The following is a 17,285-nucleotide window of genomic DNA, read 5'->3' as shown; positions in this document are numbered from 1 at the left end:
TGTTCAGGTGAAAAAGTTTTGGATTGATGCATAAAAGTACCAAAGCAAGCACTTGATTTTATTCCACAATCAACATTATTTGCGCTGCATTTATTTAGTCATTGCCAGTTGAGTTCCTCTACATGAAAAGAACATAAAACGCTATTTTACAGACATGGACAAGACTTCAGGCTGCCTTGCTAAGATTTCGCAGGAAAATTTCATTTTCTAAGGTAATTCAAGAGGTTCGATGTTCCATATGTCTCTTGCATATTCGTGAATTGTTCTGTCGCTGCTGAACTTGGATGAGCCGGCTGTATTCAAGATCGACATTCTTGTCCACCTCTGCCCAATACAAGAAAGAAATTAGAATTCAACATTTTAGTAGCTGCATATCTGAGAGTGTACCAAAAAAATGTGCAGAACAAGGGATACTCTTTATGTTCTAAATGCATCCACCGAATAAGTGTTCTATGTTTAAAGGCACGAATGTTTTTGATTAGATGGTTATGTAACCATATTAGTGTGAAACGATAACATATATCTGATGGTAAAAGGCTTGGCTGCACAAAAATATCAGAGCATTTGAAGGTATAGCAAACAGAATAATTTCAATTTTAATAAAAATAAATAAAGCACGTTCTTAAAGTAAGAGAAAAAACTGCTCTAAAATTATACAGCTAGAGAAGAAACTTTTTATACTCCACCAAATATTTGCAATAATCGTTGAAAACAGATAATGTTTCAGTAGTAACTACACCAAATCAGTAAATTAGGTCATGATGATTTAAGTTGCATTATTGCATAGATGCATACAGTAACAAGCTTATAGAAAAGATCCAAGAAACTTTTAAGGTAGTAAGAATTCAAGGACATTGAAATAATATTTACAAATAAAAATTCTTACAGAACATAATACGCACATTCTGTGGAATATGCATAAGCAGGTAAAGGAATGCTTTTTAGATTACTCACCTTTTGATCTTGATATGCCTCATCAACCTTCTCTTGGCATTGTATATAACTGGGGAAGTCCTTGCCAACAAGGAAATAGTCGGCACGACCAAAACCTTTATTTGCTTCCAAGGATCCTATCAGTTCATTATAGTTGTATGTCCCAAAAACACCACTTCTGACAAATTCCTTGACTTCTTCAAAACGTGCATCCGGCACAAACTACAAAATAAGAAAGAAAGAACAAATGTATTCACTGCCACCCAAAACTAGAATTAGATAAAGGCGATTAGTTACTTTTTCCTATTTCCGGTTACTTCTTTCAGAAAAATAAGGATGATGGTATGCCTGCCCAAGCTCGTTAGTTTTCTTAATTTCTTTTTATCAGTCCATGCTCCTTACTATCATGTTTTACAGTAGAAACAATGAGATTATGGATTCTCCAAAACAGAAAATAGAAAGACAAAAGTTTGGTCAACTAGGAATACCTTGCCCTCAGCTCTTTCTTTCCTTAGCCCTGCAATCTCATGAGCTTGAGCACCAAACAGGAAAAAGTTGTCTTCTCCAACCTCTTCTCTTAGTTCAACATTGGCCCCATCTAAGGTCCCGATCAAGATGCAACCATTCATTGCAAACTTCATGTTGCTGGTTCCACTGGCCTCCATCCCAGCAGTACTATAGAGAGACAGACAGAGAGTCAATATCCTTGAAACTCCATTGTGATTCTAACACAGTAAAACAATACCACTGTTTCATATTGGGATTTAGGAAAACTCTTAAGCTTTCATGGGTGCCCTAGTGTGTGTTCAATCATGTAACTTCATTTTAGATTGTGAAAATAGAGAGCTTCAAAAACCAGCTTCATTTTCTAATTGCCCATATAAGAATTTCTAACCTGAAAAATAAAAGAACCTCTTTTCCCAGCTAGCACTAATTGCAAGGAATTTTCAACAGTATATCTAGAATCCTCTATCCTCTCTCTTTATAATTGATGTTGTGCCTATATTATCTATGTTTGGGAAACCATAGTTATATTTCGGAGGGAGGGGGGAAGTAAAACCGAGAAACAGCTCAAATGACTGCCACAGACAACAAATTTCGTTGTGACTATTATCAAAGGAAGAAAAAATATGGGGTCTAAGGAGGAAAAAAATTACTTATGTTTCATATTAGTATTTTTAGAACTCAACTGGACCAGTTTATTGTATCGTTAGATCCATCAAGCACTTCAAAAGGCGCTAGTTTTTGGAAGCAACCTGGGTTGCATAAAATTACACATTGTTCAAGTTAAGTTTTTTAACTGCATACAACAACAACCAAGCCTTTCGGAATTACTTGGGGTAGGCTTAAGTGAATCTCATTTTTTTTAAATGCATACTAGACATATTTAATTCAAACGAACACGTGTTGGTACATTTTCTGGTTTACTCAACAGTTAACATTCAGAAATATTAGAGTTTCTCAAAGCAACATTTTTCGAGAATAACAAAGCATCTGAGGATGCAAGTGAAAATGGATTATGGTCAGCCCAAAAACCCTAAGCACAAACTCCCAACTTGAGCTTGTTTAAATTCTGACCTCAGCTTGGGAACGCACCCCTGTGCATGTCTGAGGTCTGTAAACAATCAAGGATGAACCTTGAACAAAGTTCCAGCAGGACTGAGTTTAAACAGACGATTAATATTCGCTTGCCAGAAAGACAAACAGAAACCAAAAGCTCGGGTTCGGGTGACACTAGCTCAAAATATACTTGGGCCTTGTAGCAGTTCCAGCAGGGCAATGCTCCAGAGGGAGTTCAGCCTAAACAGAGCTTACATCGTGCCTTAATAAACATGACAAATTCAGGCTAAATAGCTCTACAAGCATCAATTATATTCAAATCTAAACATCAGTTATGGGAAATTTAGAAGAATGCATTGATCTATTTTTTTACCAATTAGACCAAAAATTGAAAAAAACAAAAAACAAGAAGGGGAAAAAAAATTAGGGAGGGGTGGGGCTGTGACAAAAGGAATATCAGCATTGAGTCAGTCCAAATACCTGATATGCTGTGAAAGCTCACTTGCAGGAATTAACAATTCAGCAACACTGACGTTGTAATCAGGAACAAATACAACCTAAAATCAAAATCAGAAAAACAGATCAGCTATATGGATGAGCTTGCAACAACAAACTGATATTAAGTTTTATGTCAGACCATCTTGTAGCCAAAATGAATAAAGACTCCAAATATCATTCCTTCCAAAATTACTAGTGAAGTGGGTGGTAGATGATGTTTCACTAGAGAGATAAGATTCCGCCCACTAAAGGTGGTCAACATTTAAATATTACATTGAAGAGATTCGCGCTGTAGTATCATGGTCTCTATGGACCATTTAATGGATTGTCAAAACCATTTTCATGAAGCTAGAAGTACCATTTGAAAATTATAGAGATGTAAGAAGCTGAGATTGTCTAGCTAGGGCACTCCTCGCAATCGGAAGGTTGAGAAGGATTCTTTCCCAGGAAACCTTACTAGAACCACAATTCATCATCTCAGGGGTAGAGCCATGATGGGATCAGGCCTAGGCCTATTTATATTGCATACACACACACACATGTTCGAATTGTTAATGCTATTGCAAATGGTCAACAGCTGAGTAAAGTAAACAATGCGAGGACTTAGAGATTTGACTAATAGTGATTAGCAATACATGCCTTCAATAAATCGCCAATTTCAGAATCATGATTTATTGTAGCTCCAACATCTGTGATGAATTTCACAATTCTTTTGGCTTGCACATATGTGGAAAACGCCTTTCCTCCAAATATGCAAACTCTTGGAACAAATTTTTCTTTCCTCTCTTCTGCACTCATTTCTTTCATCTGCTTGTATCGGTAAACTATTCCCAAGATATTTAACAGTTGTCGCTTGTATTCGTGTATACGCTTCACCTGAACATAAGTCAATTCAGTCAAACTTGTACCATGCTTTATGAGGGAAATTAGTATTTTTGAGAGACACTGAAAGAAGGAACGATTACTGTATATGTAGAGATGCTATAGAATTCCAAATGCACCATGTTAACAAGTCAGCTTCAAAATTGACAGCTCCAACATACAGTTATGCAACATCGAGCTAAAATCTCAGGGAGAGGGAGAGACAGAGATAAATTTTGAGAGCAAGTTTTTTAAAGATTAAATACACATCAACTGAGGTAGAACAAAATTGTAAAAGAGGGTATTTAAAGGCAAGAAAATGACCTGGACATCAAACATTGCGTCAGGGCTGATGGAATACCCTGTTTTTTCTTTGAGGAATGACACAACCTTCATCTTGTTGCTTCTTTTGGCTGCCCTCCACTCAGTCTGGAGATCCTCATTATCCGCAAACTATGGATGAGTTCACCAGTACGGTTAGTGTATACAGCACTTTGCATACCAAGCTAATTCCAGAAAGGTAGGTTAAAAAAAATCTTCCATTTTAAATATATAGCAAGAGAAAAGCATAAGGCAAAGGAAGTTTCATTTTATGCCATGAAACCATAGACAGTTGCCGTTATCATTCAAGCCCCACTGGCAATGCACTAAACCATGCCACTTTTGAATTTAAAATAAATAAATAATTTGATGTGGACTCAGAACTCATGAGCTGAAAAATCATGTTAATAGATGCTGGTCTAACAAAATTTCTCCTATGATCCGGTCATCTAGCTTAAATGACAGTGAGATTCATATGCATTCAGCAGGTACTTGTTTGGTAACATATAAAGTTAGCAGATTACAACACTTGACGTGTCAGCGTCTGCTGTAGATGAATAACCATCCCCACCCCAAACACACATACACAGAATTACTTCTAAAAATGAAGAAACATCAATAATCCATATCAATAGCAAACAAATACAATCCACTTGTTTGTTAAGAATTTTAAAGAAAAGGTAAAATTTATTCCAGAAGACACCATGAATTACCTTATGCAAATCTGCCAATTTCTGAGTGTTTAGGACCCAGTCTTCTGTGCCAGTCCACTTAGTTATGATATAACTTAGATCTGGATTGCAGAAACGGATCCATCTTCTTGGTGTCACCCCATTTGTTTTGTTTTGAAATTTCTTAGGCCAAAGCTGTAAGAAGTGGTGTAAAAAAAAATTATGCTAGGAACACTTTCCATGACAATGAGATAGTGAACTAAAGTGTGTCAATTCTATCAAATCATAAAATGTTAATATATTTCAAAATAAATATATAGGCTAACTGACATGTGTACCTCGTAAAATTCATTAAAAACCTCATTTTTCACTATTTCACTATGAATCTCAGCAACTCCATTTACCGCATGACCACCCACAACACAAAGATTAGCCATGCGGACCATCTTTGGTGGTGGTTCTGGAGCTGATTCTGAATCCAACTTTTTCTTCTTCTGTACATCTTCTTCTTCAGGTTCATCTTCTTCTTCAGGTTCATCTTCTTCATTGGCAGGAGTGACTTCTTCATCAGAAACTTCAAGTTCTTCACTGAGAGCAACAGCAGGTTCATCTTCTTCATTGGCAGGAGTAACTTCTTCATCAGAAACTTCAAGTTCTTCACTGAGAGCAACAGCAGGGCTTTCTTTTGGTTTAACAAATATATCTGCCACGGAAGCAGGCAGATCAAAATTTTCTAAAATTCTCATCGCGTTCAACTTTTTCTGCAACAAGTCAGGATCTGTAGTACCATACTCTGATATTATGTTGTGAATCAACTGAATAACAGAAAACAATATAATATCAGTATGGAAATGAAAACTTACAGTGGGCAGAGAGAATTTGATTCATAATTATTTTTCATTACCTCCTCATCAATCATTTCTATAATCTCAACATGTCGAGGAAGTAGTTTCTCCATAAGTTCTAAACTCCATTTCTCCAATGCCTCGGGTAAAACAGTATGGTTTGTGTATGCTACAGTTCTGGCAGACATATACCAACAGATGAGGCATTTAAAATTTTAAATTACTACAACTTGAGGAAACAAACTTCAGTTATATCTAATAATAAGCTCAGATTTACAATCTAGTAGTGTTTATGTCATAGTTTCGTTTTGAGGTTTTGATATATGTGCTGGGGACCGGGGTAGGCAGGCCAACTAGGGTATAATATATATAAAATTGCAGATAATAGAAGTCAATATTGAGCTGCAATAGGTCACTGCAGAATGATGCCAAAACAGTAGAAAAAGGAGAATAAGAAATTCCAATAAAACTCAACAAACTATGAAAGTATCTGAAACCACAGTAAATCCATCCCATTCTAATCTGATATCCATAATGCAAAATAATGATCAGTTTCAATAAAGTAGTGGATCGACTAGCAACTGTTTGGTATCTCTTCTCCACAATCGAACAACTTGCATAACATTTTTAAATCATTCAATGATATCCCCCTTATATAGCATATATACTCCATCAAAAACAATATATTTAAATTACCTCAGAAAGCATGCACATAACTACGGTGATAGGAAGTACCTCTGTGTGATATCCCAAGCTTCCTTCCAGCTCATGCCCTTCAAATCTATCAATATTCTCATCAGCTCTGGAATGCATAGTGTTGGGTGAGTATCATTCATCTGCACTGCAACCTTTTCAGGAAACTCTTCCCATTTCACATGCCCTCCAGATCTCCTCTCAAAACGTGCAATAATATCTTGTAGAGAAGCCGAGCATAAGGTATATTGTTGCTTCAAGCGAAGGACCTTTCCCTCCACTGATTCATCCCCGGGGTATAGTATATAGCAAATCTGGTATCAGAATAAAGTATTATATGAAGTTGTGGATCATTCTTCTTGTTTTCATGGAGTAACGTATTAAGATATCAACAAAATCAGTAAAAAATATTTTAAACAGGAATGAAGCATGGCAAGGATTTCCCAAAATGTGGACAAACAAACAGATATTAGGTCCTTTTCATCCGCTTTACATTCGGTCTTCAGTTTATGTCAGCAATACCAACCAACCAAAGTATTATTCACGGGGCAAGGGAAATAAGAGAGGACAACATCATATGTTTTCTCTTCTTGAAGGCCAACGCCCAACTTCAATTTTTTTTAATTTCTTGCACATATAGCAATTAACTATACAATGCCAAGAAAATATCCAGATGAAATTCAAAATTGTGCAAGAAAATGAGGTGAAACCTTTTCAGCATTTGATTGGGCTTCACAAGCTTTTGTGTGCTCTCCAGCATTGAAAGCATATAAATCAAAATCTTCTGATGAAACTTTAGTGGACCACAGTCGAAGATTAATTGTGGTTTTTGTTTTATATCCTGGTATTGGGACATCATATGCAACAGCTTTTATATCTTCTCCGCCAACCCAGTGTCTTTGTCCATCAGATCCAGTGACAACTTTACCGAAAAATTTTACAGGATATGAGACATCATATCTCACAATTTCCCAGGGATTACCCATCTACAAGGAGAAACTGAAATTAGCCCAAAGACAAATAAGCCTTACAGTATGAAGTAACTCAAAGTACTTATATCTGAACAGGAGAAAGAAAAAAAAAAGATAAATTTTCCAAAATTTCAGAAAAATTAAAATAAGACGTATCTTTTTTTTTTTTTTTTGATAAGTAAGATATATCTTAACATTATACATTGAAGTTGAAGTAAAAAATGATAAATAAAGCATACTTCAAGCCAATTTTCAGCAACTTCCTCTTGACCGTCTTTTGTAATCCGTTGTTTAAATAATCCATACTTGTATCTGAGTCCATATCCCCATGCAGGATAATTTAGTGTTGCCATAGAGTCCAGAAAACAGGAAGCAAGCCGCCCAAGACCCCCATTTCCAAGTGCAGCATCTGGCTCCTGCAATTGATCAAAACCAAAGAGTTTAGCATTACAACTAGAAGGAATGGACAACATACATAAATTACAGAAAAGCAAAAATAAGTACAGTAACAACTGCTGTCAAACTCTTACATAAATGATAATTACCATCCATATCAACAATTTATTCAGTGTAGTTCTTCAATTAGACTGAAAAAGTAATAAACAAAGATTTATTTAATTAAATTATTTATCTTATTATGAACGAGTCTCTTTTTTTTTTTTTTTTTTCCTTCTTTAGTCCTCCACCCAGAGTCTTATCATGAGGTATTTCTTCAGTATATTCTGGCTCCACTGACTGACAAGATTGCCATGCACCCTCCATCCCTAACCAAGGAGATAAATGCTTATCCACGAATTTCCTCTTTTAAAGCAAACTTTGAGACCTCCTATAAGCACACAGCAAATCTAGCTTCTTGGTAAAACAGAAAAAAAAAATTGTTTGGCAGGGACTACTCCAACTCTGGCTTTTAGCATGATACATTTATGCAAAACACCCCAAACTGGTTGATTATGTATTAGTCAGACCACTAATAGTGCTGCTATTTCATAAATGACAAAAGAATTTTGGAAGTAAAAGCAACAATAAATGATCCATCGCAAAATAATTCCACAAAAATGAAAATTTCTTAAGAAAAGCTGACCTGCCAAGCTACATTCTCTAGATTGTGTCCAAGCTTGCTCAAAGCTTCTCCATAAGCACCAGTTAGCTCCAAATTACCAATTGCATTTAACAGTGCTCTACCCTACAGAAGTAGATCACAATATAAAATCATGGAATGCAGAAAAAGGTATATTTGCATTAAAAAATAAAAAGAAAAAGAAAATGGAACAGTTGCACAATAAAATAAAATAGGGTAAATTACACTGACCTCCCCTGCAGAATACCTAAATAACAAGGACCTCCTCTATGGTTTCAAATATAACACCGACATTCCCTGTCGGTGTTGTCGGTTTACCGAAGTCGTGAAATGAGAATTATACCCAATGTACTTTTATTATTATTTAATGCAAGATATCCTTTTGTTTCAAGCATTCTAAGAGCAAAATTGGGTCTTAAGTAAATCTCAAGCATGACATCAGCTGACAATACTAATGGATTTTATGACAGGGTAGGTCAGTGTTATTTTTGAAACTAGAGGGGAGGTCCTTATTATTTAGGCATTCTACCAGGATGTCAGTGTGATTTACCCAATAAAATATGAAACCATAATGGATTACAAAAGTATTATCACAATACAACAGATGTGGATTGCAAATGTATCAACCACAGTAACTAAAGAGAGAGCCTCGTGACAAACCTGTAGAAATTCCATTGATAGGTAGTATGCCTGCTTTACATTCATCTTTTCATAATAATCATACGTAGCATTCCAATTAATAAGAAGTTCATCACGAACACTTTGTGCAGTTGCAAAGAAAGCCTTGGGCAGCTCAAACCGCTCAGGAGAAAATAATGGCGTGAACTCTGCATGGTATTTGATACTTGAGGCAATGGATGCAGCATCGGGAGTGAAAGAACTCAGATCACTAGGAGTTCCTAAATTATCATACAAGGGATAAATGATTAAATGTGTTATATTCAGAATAATTTAGTATATTATCTATAAAGTTTCTCTCATACATTTATTTCTCGATAGTCATGCCAATCCTCAGTTGGAGTGCCACACATGATTTATATTGCTTAAATCAGATATATGAAAGTTCATGCAACCACCAAGTGTCAGCTTGAGTGGCATCTCCCACCGCCTCTTTAAAGAGGAGGCTGAGGGTGTCCCGATCAGGAGTAGGTATGTGTGTGTCTCTCTACCTATTAACAAAAAGAAGAAAAATCTCATACATGCAATGCATCAAAGTGGTATAACATCATGTACGCTTCTTGATTATTCCTGTGGTAGACAATCATGTAATAGGGATCCGACTCACCAAAAACAAATATAATAGATCTACAGGCATCACTCCCACTTTGCAACTTGTCAAATATGTGAATTAGGCACTGATCCATTAATTCTATTCTACATACAGCTGTTCCCATCTTCAAATTCACACCTCAATGGTTTCTCGTGGGAAAACCACGTACTAAATTTGATCCTTCAAAACCTAATGCACATAAATTTGTTCTAAACAGCAAATTAGAGAGCCCCAATCTGTGATGCGAGAACATCCTGGAGAAAGCAGTGACCCCCCTCACATTCCCATTATTTGGCCATGAATCTGCCACACTCCCTTCCCTTCCTTTAGGCCATGAGCACATTAACATTTAAACCCCACCCACCCTCACACTTAAGCATGTATCCCGTACCATGAACCAATGGCTTCTAATAATATAATACACCATTCAATGGCTTTGATTGAAACAAATGGCCAAAATCACTAACAAGACAACTTTTTTTCACAATCCTTTCTTCATAAATACATGGTAAGATATGAGTAGCTATTAAAGTATAAAAAATTGGATCTGCCCAAAGGGGAAGAAACCCATCGTAATGCAATAATTAAAAATAGAAGTTGCACACAGTTCCTCATAGAATTGATTGGATTCACAACCTAGTAAGTTTTATACAGCATAAAGTTATAACTTGATTTAAACAATCTTCTTCCTCGGAGACATACTAAGTCAAACTGTTTCGGATCCTGATCAATAAAATATATTTTCCTCCATCCATACCAGTGGTCAAACAAGAAATGGTTCTATTGTTTAATTGATCAAAATTTTCTCCTGCAATAGATACACTTCTTACTACAAGCTCATATGGCATGAAACTAACGGGAAAAGAGACTTTTATGCAGGCATTCTCTCTACTTGTCGTTTATCATCAATTATTTGAGTTCTCAAAGCATAACAATTCCAATTATTTACATTTTCAGTAACGAATGACTTGTATTGCTCCAAATGCAGACATTAATTTGCAGCACAATAATAATAATATAAAAAATAATAAAACTCGAAATTAGACAGTTTCATAAATATACCAAATCACGTAAAAGGAAACATATTAATTCCACTAAATGAAGAACAAAAACACAAATAAATCAACAATTAAGCATAAGTTTAGAAACATAGTACAAAATCAGCAGAATTAGGATTGAATACAGAGAATATCATCAGACCTTCTTCAGTGATCGGTTCCTTTCGTTTTTGCTTCGGTTCACTTGAGATGTTCTTCACGGAAAAGGACCGTTTCACTCTCCGCAAACTCGAGTTTCTGATCCAGAACAGGTTGGAGCTTCGATTTCTAGAGCTGAAATCGATGAATCTCGAGATTGAATAGCAATGCGAGAAGGTCTCTGCTCGGGTTGGAGTCGGAGAGAACGGTGAAGTAGCCATTACTCTCTCTCTAAAACTCTCTATTTCTCTCTCTAAAAATCTCTCATACAGGGGGCTCTAATGGACTGGTATGTGACACTGAAAGATGGACTCTCTCTTTCTCCCGTGGCTTCTTATCTTCTGAAGTCACGTTCCAAATGATCAAATCCCGATATATATATATATATATATCTGTGTGTGTGTGTGTGTGTGTGTCCCCCATGGTTTACGCACTAAAATACTTAACAATAATGATAGGTTCAAGATCGCCTGCGATCGAGATCAACTATTAATCGCTGCACTCGACAGTTGTCACCCTACATTTGGCACTAAAATAATCTATTTTTCTTATACTTAGATATTTATGGAATAAAGTTACGACTGACTGGCTATATTTTCCTTAATTACATTGACCTTGTAATTTTCAAAAGAAAATTCTGTTAGTCCATTTAACAATATTACTCCATTTAACAAAAGTACTCGCTTTGCTCAACCAGTAATTGAAGATTGTTTACGCATAATGCATAAACACACCCTAGTTTGGGCCTGAGTTTATACCTTTTTACTTTTGAATTTTATTTTAGGACTCGCACCAATAAGAAATAACACCAATTATATATATGTCCACACACACCCACCCACAAATGTGATGTGAGATTATGCATGTGTAACTCATTCAATGTGGTAGTTTCTCGGTATCTCACACTCACCCACAAATGTCACCACAACCACTCTTCTCGAGGGCTAACGTCATTATTGGCCACACTTCTGGTTAGGTCACTTTCTGATATCGTTTATAAGGATCCACTCAACTGCATGATATGATATTGTTCGTTTTGAACTTGAATTTGATTTCAAACAACATATATAGAGTGTAATTCCATTACTCATCTCATCTGTCACTAAATTTTTAAAATGAAGATGGTTTGTTGATCAATTTCGTCAAATTGACCGACTTTGTTCTTATTTTCATTTTAAAAGTTATCAACAAATATTTTTTAATAAAAAATAGGTATTTATTTATTATGAAAGTTGGGTAAGAGCCACTCACTATTCTTAGAGACTTGCATGGGCCACATCATATGACATGTCATGTAAGTCTCCGTTTGTATTCGATTAGTATATGAATATAATTATTTTTTAAAGTTAGGACAAATTAGTAAGATAAACATATTCGTTAACGTTGTCAAATGACTCAAATGAAACCAAAAAATAATTATCAGCTTCTTGTTGGCTAGAGATGGACTATAACAAAAAGCAAAGTTTTGAGTGTAGTAGAGTAATAATTCCGATTGGATATATATATATATATATATATATATATACACACACACACACATATATATATATATATATATACATATATAAAACTTATAAGTAAAGGACAAAGGAAGGTTTTACGGTCTCCCTGGCTCCCATCTGTCTGCACCGTCCACTTGTTGGCAATGAATTTGATGTTAGTTGGATTCAAATATTCATGACAAGTTCATCATCCGTGGCATCATATATACCGGCGATTGAGCTATCACCATGATTTTACAGTTTTACTATTCTGACTTTAATGATTGAAATTGGACGGTATGAAATGGTCCCAAGCTTTTTTTACTCTAATTCTTCGAGCCGGGGGATAAAGAGTTGAATAAATTTAAATTTTAATCTACTTGCATTAACTTTTTTTATTTACTTTTTATTCACAAGAACCTCTCACATTTTTTTTTTTTTTTTTTTTTTTAAGAAAATTGAATTCTCTACTTTTCACTTTTAAACAAAGATTTATGCTACTTAGGGCAAAGTCTTTAATCGAAAACTTGAGTCAAAACATATGCATATGTATCCAGTCTCTAGTCTTCTTCAACATAATGTTTCGTTTGGCTGGAGTGATGAAAAAATGGACAAAAAAGAGAGGAAACGGGATGCATGAGGCGTCCTTTAAAAAATGTAAGACAATAGTAAAAATAGTGGATGGGATAATACTTTTTTGTTTTTTTAGAAAAGGAATGAGAGTTTTTATTACTATTTTATAAATGTACCCTCATTATATAAAACTAAAAAAAAAAAAAAATTGATTTTTTGAAATGGTTGAAATTAGTATTTTATATATTTAGGAAGTTATTCACGCTTTTCCTCCTCTCTTCCTTTCAATTTTGAACGAATAAAAAACTTGATGCTTCCTCCCCCACTTTTCTTCCTTTCAACCAAACATGAGAAGGCTATTCCATACTTTCCCAATCCATCCCTCCACCTAAATCCTTCCGTACTAGGCCCTGAAAAGACTTACTACCATTAACTCACAACTTTGTTGAAAGTTTAATATTGAATGAGGTTGAGGATTAAGAAAATTAGTCCCAAAACATCTAAAACAATTTGGGTTGGTTTTTTTGCCAAATGCAAACCCAATGTCAAACTAAAACCCCGTGGTAATGGCCCACTGGACCTTTCCGGACCAGTTGGGCCCAATTATTTTTCAGCTGTCAGTGACACCCATATGCTTTCACACAACAAAAGCATATATCCATCTGGCTTGTGAAAAAAAATAATATATATATTTATATATACACACACATCTGGCCCATACACTAATGCAGGTTCAATTCACATCACTATTTGTCACAAAAAGCAAACATGACTCTGATCTCCAACAACTTCCTTTTCTTTTCTCCTACTTTAGATCATGGTTCAATCCCCCAAAACAACTTTTTATTTCTTTATTTTTTTTTCTTTTTTCCCTAAGCTCCTAAACAACTTTATATCACAGTTAAATTGGCCCAAACCAAAACTTATTGCGTTAAAAAGATAATGTCACAAGGAAAAATACAGGACTAAATCCTTTTGTGGTTTAAAAAAGCTAAAGAAAAACAATAAAAATGAAGCAAAAATGAAAACCTTTTTATCTTGTTTGGAAAAAACTTGATTAAGAAATAATATAGGTTATTGCCAAGAATATATAATTCTATTTACTACATAGATTGAATATATAAATCTTTTTTATGAAATAATTTTTATATTTCATTAAAAAGAATATTTACAGTTAATATGAATAAATAATAATTAGACATATTTTTTTAATTATTAAATTAAAAATAAAAGAGTATAGATTTAATTTCCAAATAAAAAACACTAAGAAATTATTATTTTGATTTTTTTATTTTATAATTAAAGAGAATGGGCCTGCATCCACTTTGAGATATGTACATTGTGAACTATAATATTGTGATCATGATTTGCAATATCAATTACACTGATTTATACTAATTGCACATCAAACTTTAAATTAAAAAAGAATCACGTATTGATTGATACTTAACATTTTATAAAGGTAAAATAGATATAGAACATTAAAAAAAAGTTTTTCTTTTTCATTTTGCTTCAATTTCTTTGGATTTTGTAGTTAAAGAAAAAAATAAAAATAAAAATAAAAATTTACTCCGTAACAGGCCCCAAAACAAAACTCCCCCAATCCCCCCATCGTTGTCAAATCAATCACCATTGACCAAACCCTATCGTCAATCACCATTGACCATACCCTATTCTTACAAGATTTCCGTCTGATGGCCTCTCCCCACCCCCACCACCACCTCCACCACCACAATAGCCACCCCAGCACCACCATCCCAACCAGCTGCTGTTGTTGCTGCTGCTGTACCCCATCTCCCCACCCTCCACCACCAGACCCACTTCTGCAATCTCTAGCTTCTCACCTCCTCCACACTCCTCCAGACCAACCCCATCTCTACTCTCCCTACTTCAACACACCCTACGACCCCCACAACCTCCACCACCACCACCACCACCACCACCACCAAACCCAATACCACCCACCTCAGCCCCACCAACAAAAACAGCAACGCCACCACCAGAACCACCCCCAACCACCCCAAATCCAACCCACTGTCTCCTCCCTCGTCCTCCGCATCGCCGCCCTCGAATCCTCCCTCCGCCACCAGTTCTCTGCCAATTCTACTGCTGCTTATTCACTCAGAGATGCTGCCGCCCGAACCATCCAAACCCACTTCAGAGCCTTCCTGGTCCGCAGATCACGAACTCTACGACAACTCAAAGACCTCGCTTTCATCAAATCCACTCTTAACACTCTCAAAACCTCTCTATCTGACAATACCCACTTTAATTCTCAAGCTCTCTCTCGCAAAGCCATGGACTTGCTTCTCAAGCTCGACTCTATTCAGGTAACGATCGTTTATATATGTGATGTGTGCTTGAAATTAGTAAGTACAAGATCTGAGATGGGTTTGTATTGCAGGGTTTTGATTCGATGATTAGGGATGGTAAAAGGTCGATTAGCAGAGAATTGATTCGGTTTATAGAGTTCATTGATGGGGTTTCTTCGAGAAGGAAAGAACTTTCAAGCAGAGCAACGAAGAATGTGAGATTTGTTGGTAATGGTAATAAATCTAGGGTTTCGTACAATGGTCACAGGATGGGCAATGCTGATTGTGGAGATATGGGTGGAAATGAGAGAGAATTGAAGGAGAAATTGAGGGTTCTAACTGAAAAAATCAATGGGTTTTCTGAGATTTCTGAAGAGGATGACGAGGAAGATGTGGGACTTGAAAACCCTAATGTTTCCATTAATGGAAAGGTTGGTTTTCCCCAAAATAGAAATGGGATTCAACCCAAAGCAAAGAAGAATGTGAGATTTGCAGAGAATGGGAATGTTTATAGGGTTTTCAAGGATACCCATGAGCCAATTTCAAGTGGGGATGTTAATAGTAGTGATGGGAGTGGTTCAATTGATGATGAGAGAGAGCTTGTGGACAATCTTTGTAGGGAAGTTGAAGAAATTGGTGGTTTTGCTAAGGAAATCGAGGATGAAGAGGAAGGAATCATGGATGATGGAGGCTCTTCCATAAACATGGATGGTGAAAGAAACCCTAGGAGGAGTTTGAGAGCTGAAGGTAACTATGAAATTAATGGGCAGCATCAGGGTCAAAATGGGAACTTTACCTTCTCTGCTCCATTGCCTGTGAAGATGGAATCTAAAGCTGATTTGATCAAGAAGAATAAGTCGTGAAAATAGTTAATTGAAGGGCCAGAACATGAGTTAGGTTTAGCTAGTCTCACAATTCCTCTAAACGGTTGCAGCCCTCCCTCCCGTTACCGCTCCTATTCTCATTCCGTGTGATTTAAATTTTGTCACTCTCTCGCATTGTATCACTTAGGTTTAGCCCTGCAACTTTTGTGGTTTACTGGAAAATCAGATTTTTCTGTTACGAAATTTTGTTCTAATTGTTAGTTTTTGTGTTGATTAGAGAAGTGCCAGAAAAATGGTTTGAGGTTGGGACTTGTGAGTTTATTCTCATAACCATCATCTCATCCAGTGTAACAGAGGGTTGTGATTTTGTGACTGTAACTTGTCCCCAAAGGGTTTTTGGTGTTAGTGAAATATGACTCTTTTCACAAAGTGTCATTTTGTGACTTGTTTTGTTTTCTAATTACAGTAGGAAGCTTTCATTATCATAACAAGTACTTGCAAGAAATAATGTGGTTCTCATATTTTCTCACATGTTTGTAACCCTTGTGGATGTCTGTCAATTATTATCAGGAAGACTTCATAATGATATCAGGCCACTCTGATTCAAAACCAATGACTTATTACATAATCCTGCAATGCCTTCAGTTTCCAATGTATGTGTATAATATATATATATATATATATATATATATATATATATATATGGGACAGGGCAATCATGAATGGTACCAAGTGAGTACAAGGCAAAGACGCAATCTTTGACTAAGCTCCCAAATGCTTTGATCAATGCTGTTCTTCCTCTTTTGGTGGATTGTGGATAAGTTGGGGCAATCATGAATGGTACCAAGTGAGTACAAGGCAAAGACGCAATCTTTGACTAAGCTCCCAAATGCTTTGATCAATGCTGTTCTTCCTCTTTTGGTGGATTGTGGATAAGTTGTAGCTCAATGTGCTCCTCGACCTCTCAAAATTGAAGAGTTGAGGGTTTAAACATATGTAAAAACAAATTGAGTTATGGGTTATTTGACAAGAATGATTTTAATCAACGTCACAATGTTGTCCCGAGCATTTCTAGGCATAAATTAGGATTAACATTGAAAGAATTATTAATTTACACCAAACATTGGTTTTCAAAAAATTCAAGGTTGTTGGTAATTTTTGGTACATTTTAAATGGAGAATGGAATATTTGATGCTAA

At 35.8% G+C, this 17,285-nt stretch overlaps 2 protein-coding genes across 2 annotated transcripts; one reads left to right on the top strand and one right to left on the bottom strand.

The window, feature by feature from the left end:
• Positions 1 to 37: 37 nt before the first annotated feature.
• Positions 38 to 11,259, bottom strand: LOC132315966 (alpha-1,4 glucan phosphorylase L isozyme, chloroplastic/amyloplastic). The gene is made up of 15 exons (XM_059814432.1): positions 10,902 to 11,259; positions 9,092 to 9,330; positions 8,435 to 8,536; positions 7,593 to 7,769; positions 7,093 to 7,368; positions 6,425 to 6,696; positions 5,749 to 5,866; positions 5,183 to 5,659; positions 4,887 to 5,039; positions 4,177 to 4,305; positions 3,631 to 3,867; positions 2,974 to 3,050; positions 1,422 to 1,608; positions 955 to 1,155; positions 38 to 324 (listed from the first exon to the last, which is right to left on the bottom strand). Exons 1-15 carry the CDS (start codon positions 11,116 to 11,118, stop codon positions 208 to 210), a joined length of 2,979 nt encoding a protein of 992 aa, XP_059670415.1. The 5' UTR covers positions 11,119 to 11,259; the 3' UTR covers positions 38 to 207.
• Positions 11,260 to 14,594: 3,335 nt separating this feature from the next.
• LOC132315965 (BAG family molecular chaperone regulator 8, chloroplastic) lies at positions 14,595 to 16,532 on the top strand. The gene is made up of 2 exons (XM_059814431.1): positions 14,595 to 15,281; positions 15,356 to 16,532. The coding sequence occupies exons 1-2, from the start codon at positions 14,646 to 14,648 to the stop codon at positions 16,124 to 16,126; spliced, it is 1,407 nt and encodes a 468-aa protein (XP_059670414.1). The 5' UTR covers positions 14,595 to 14,645; the 3' UTR covers positions 16,127 to 16,532.
• The last annotated feature ends 753 nt before the right edge of the window (positions 16,533 to 17,285 follow it).

The sequence above is a fragment of the Cornus florida genome, unplaced genomic scaffold (genome assembly GCF_030987335.1).
Source record: "Cornus florida cultivar Cherokee Brave unplaced genomic scaffold, ASM3098733v1 CherokeeBrave_3.0.0_Hap2_Chr07, whole genome shotgun sequence".
In the NCBI taxonomy this organism is placed as follows: domain Eukaryota; kingdom Viridiplantae; phylum Streptophyta; class Magnoliopsida; order Cornales; family Cornaceae; genus Cornus; species Cornus florida.
Note: the sequence above shows the minus strand (reverse complement) of the source record. Positions and strands in the feature narration are given on the sequence as shown.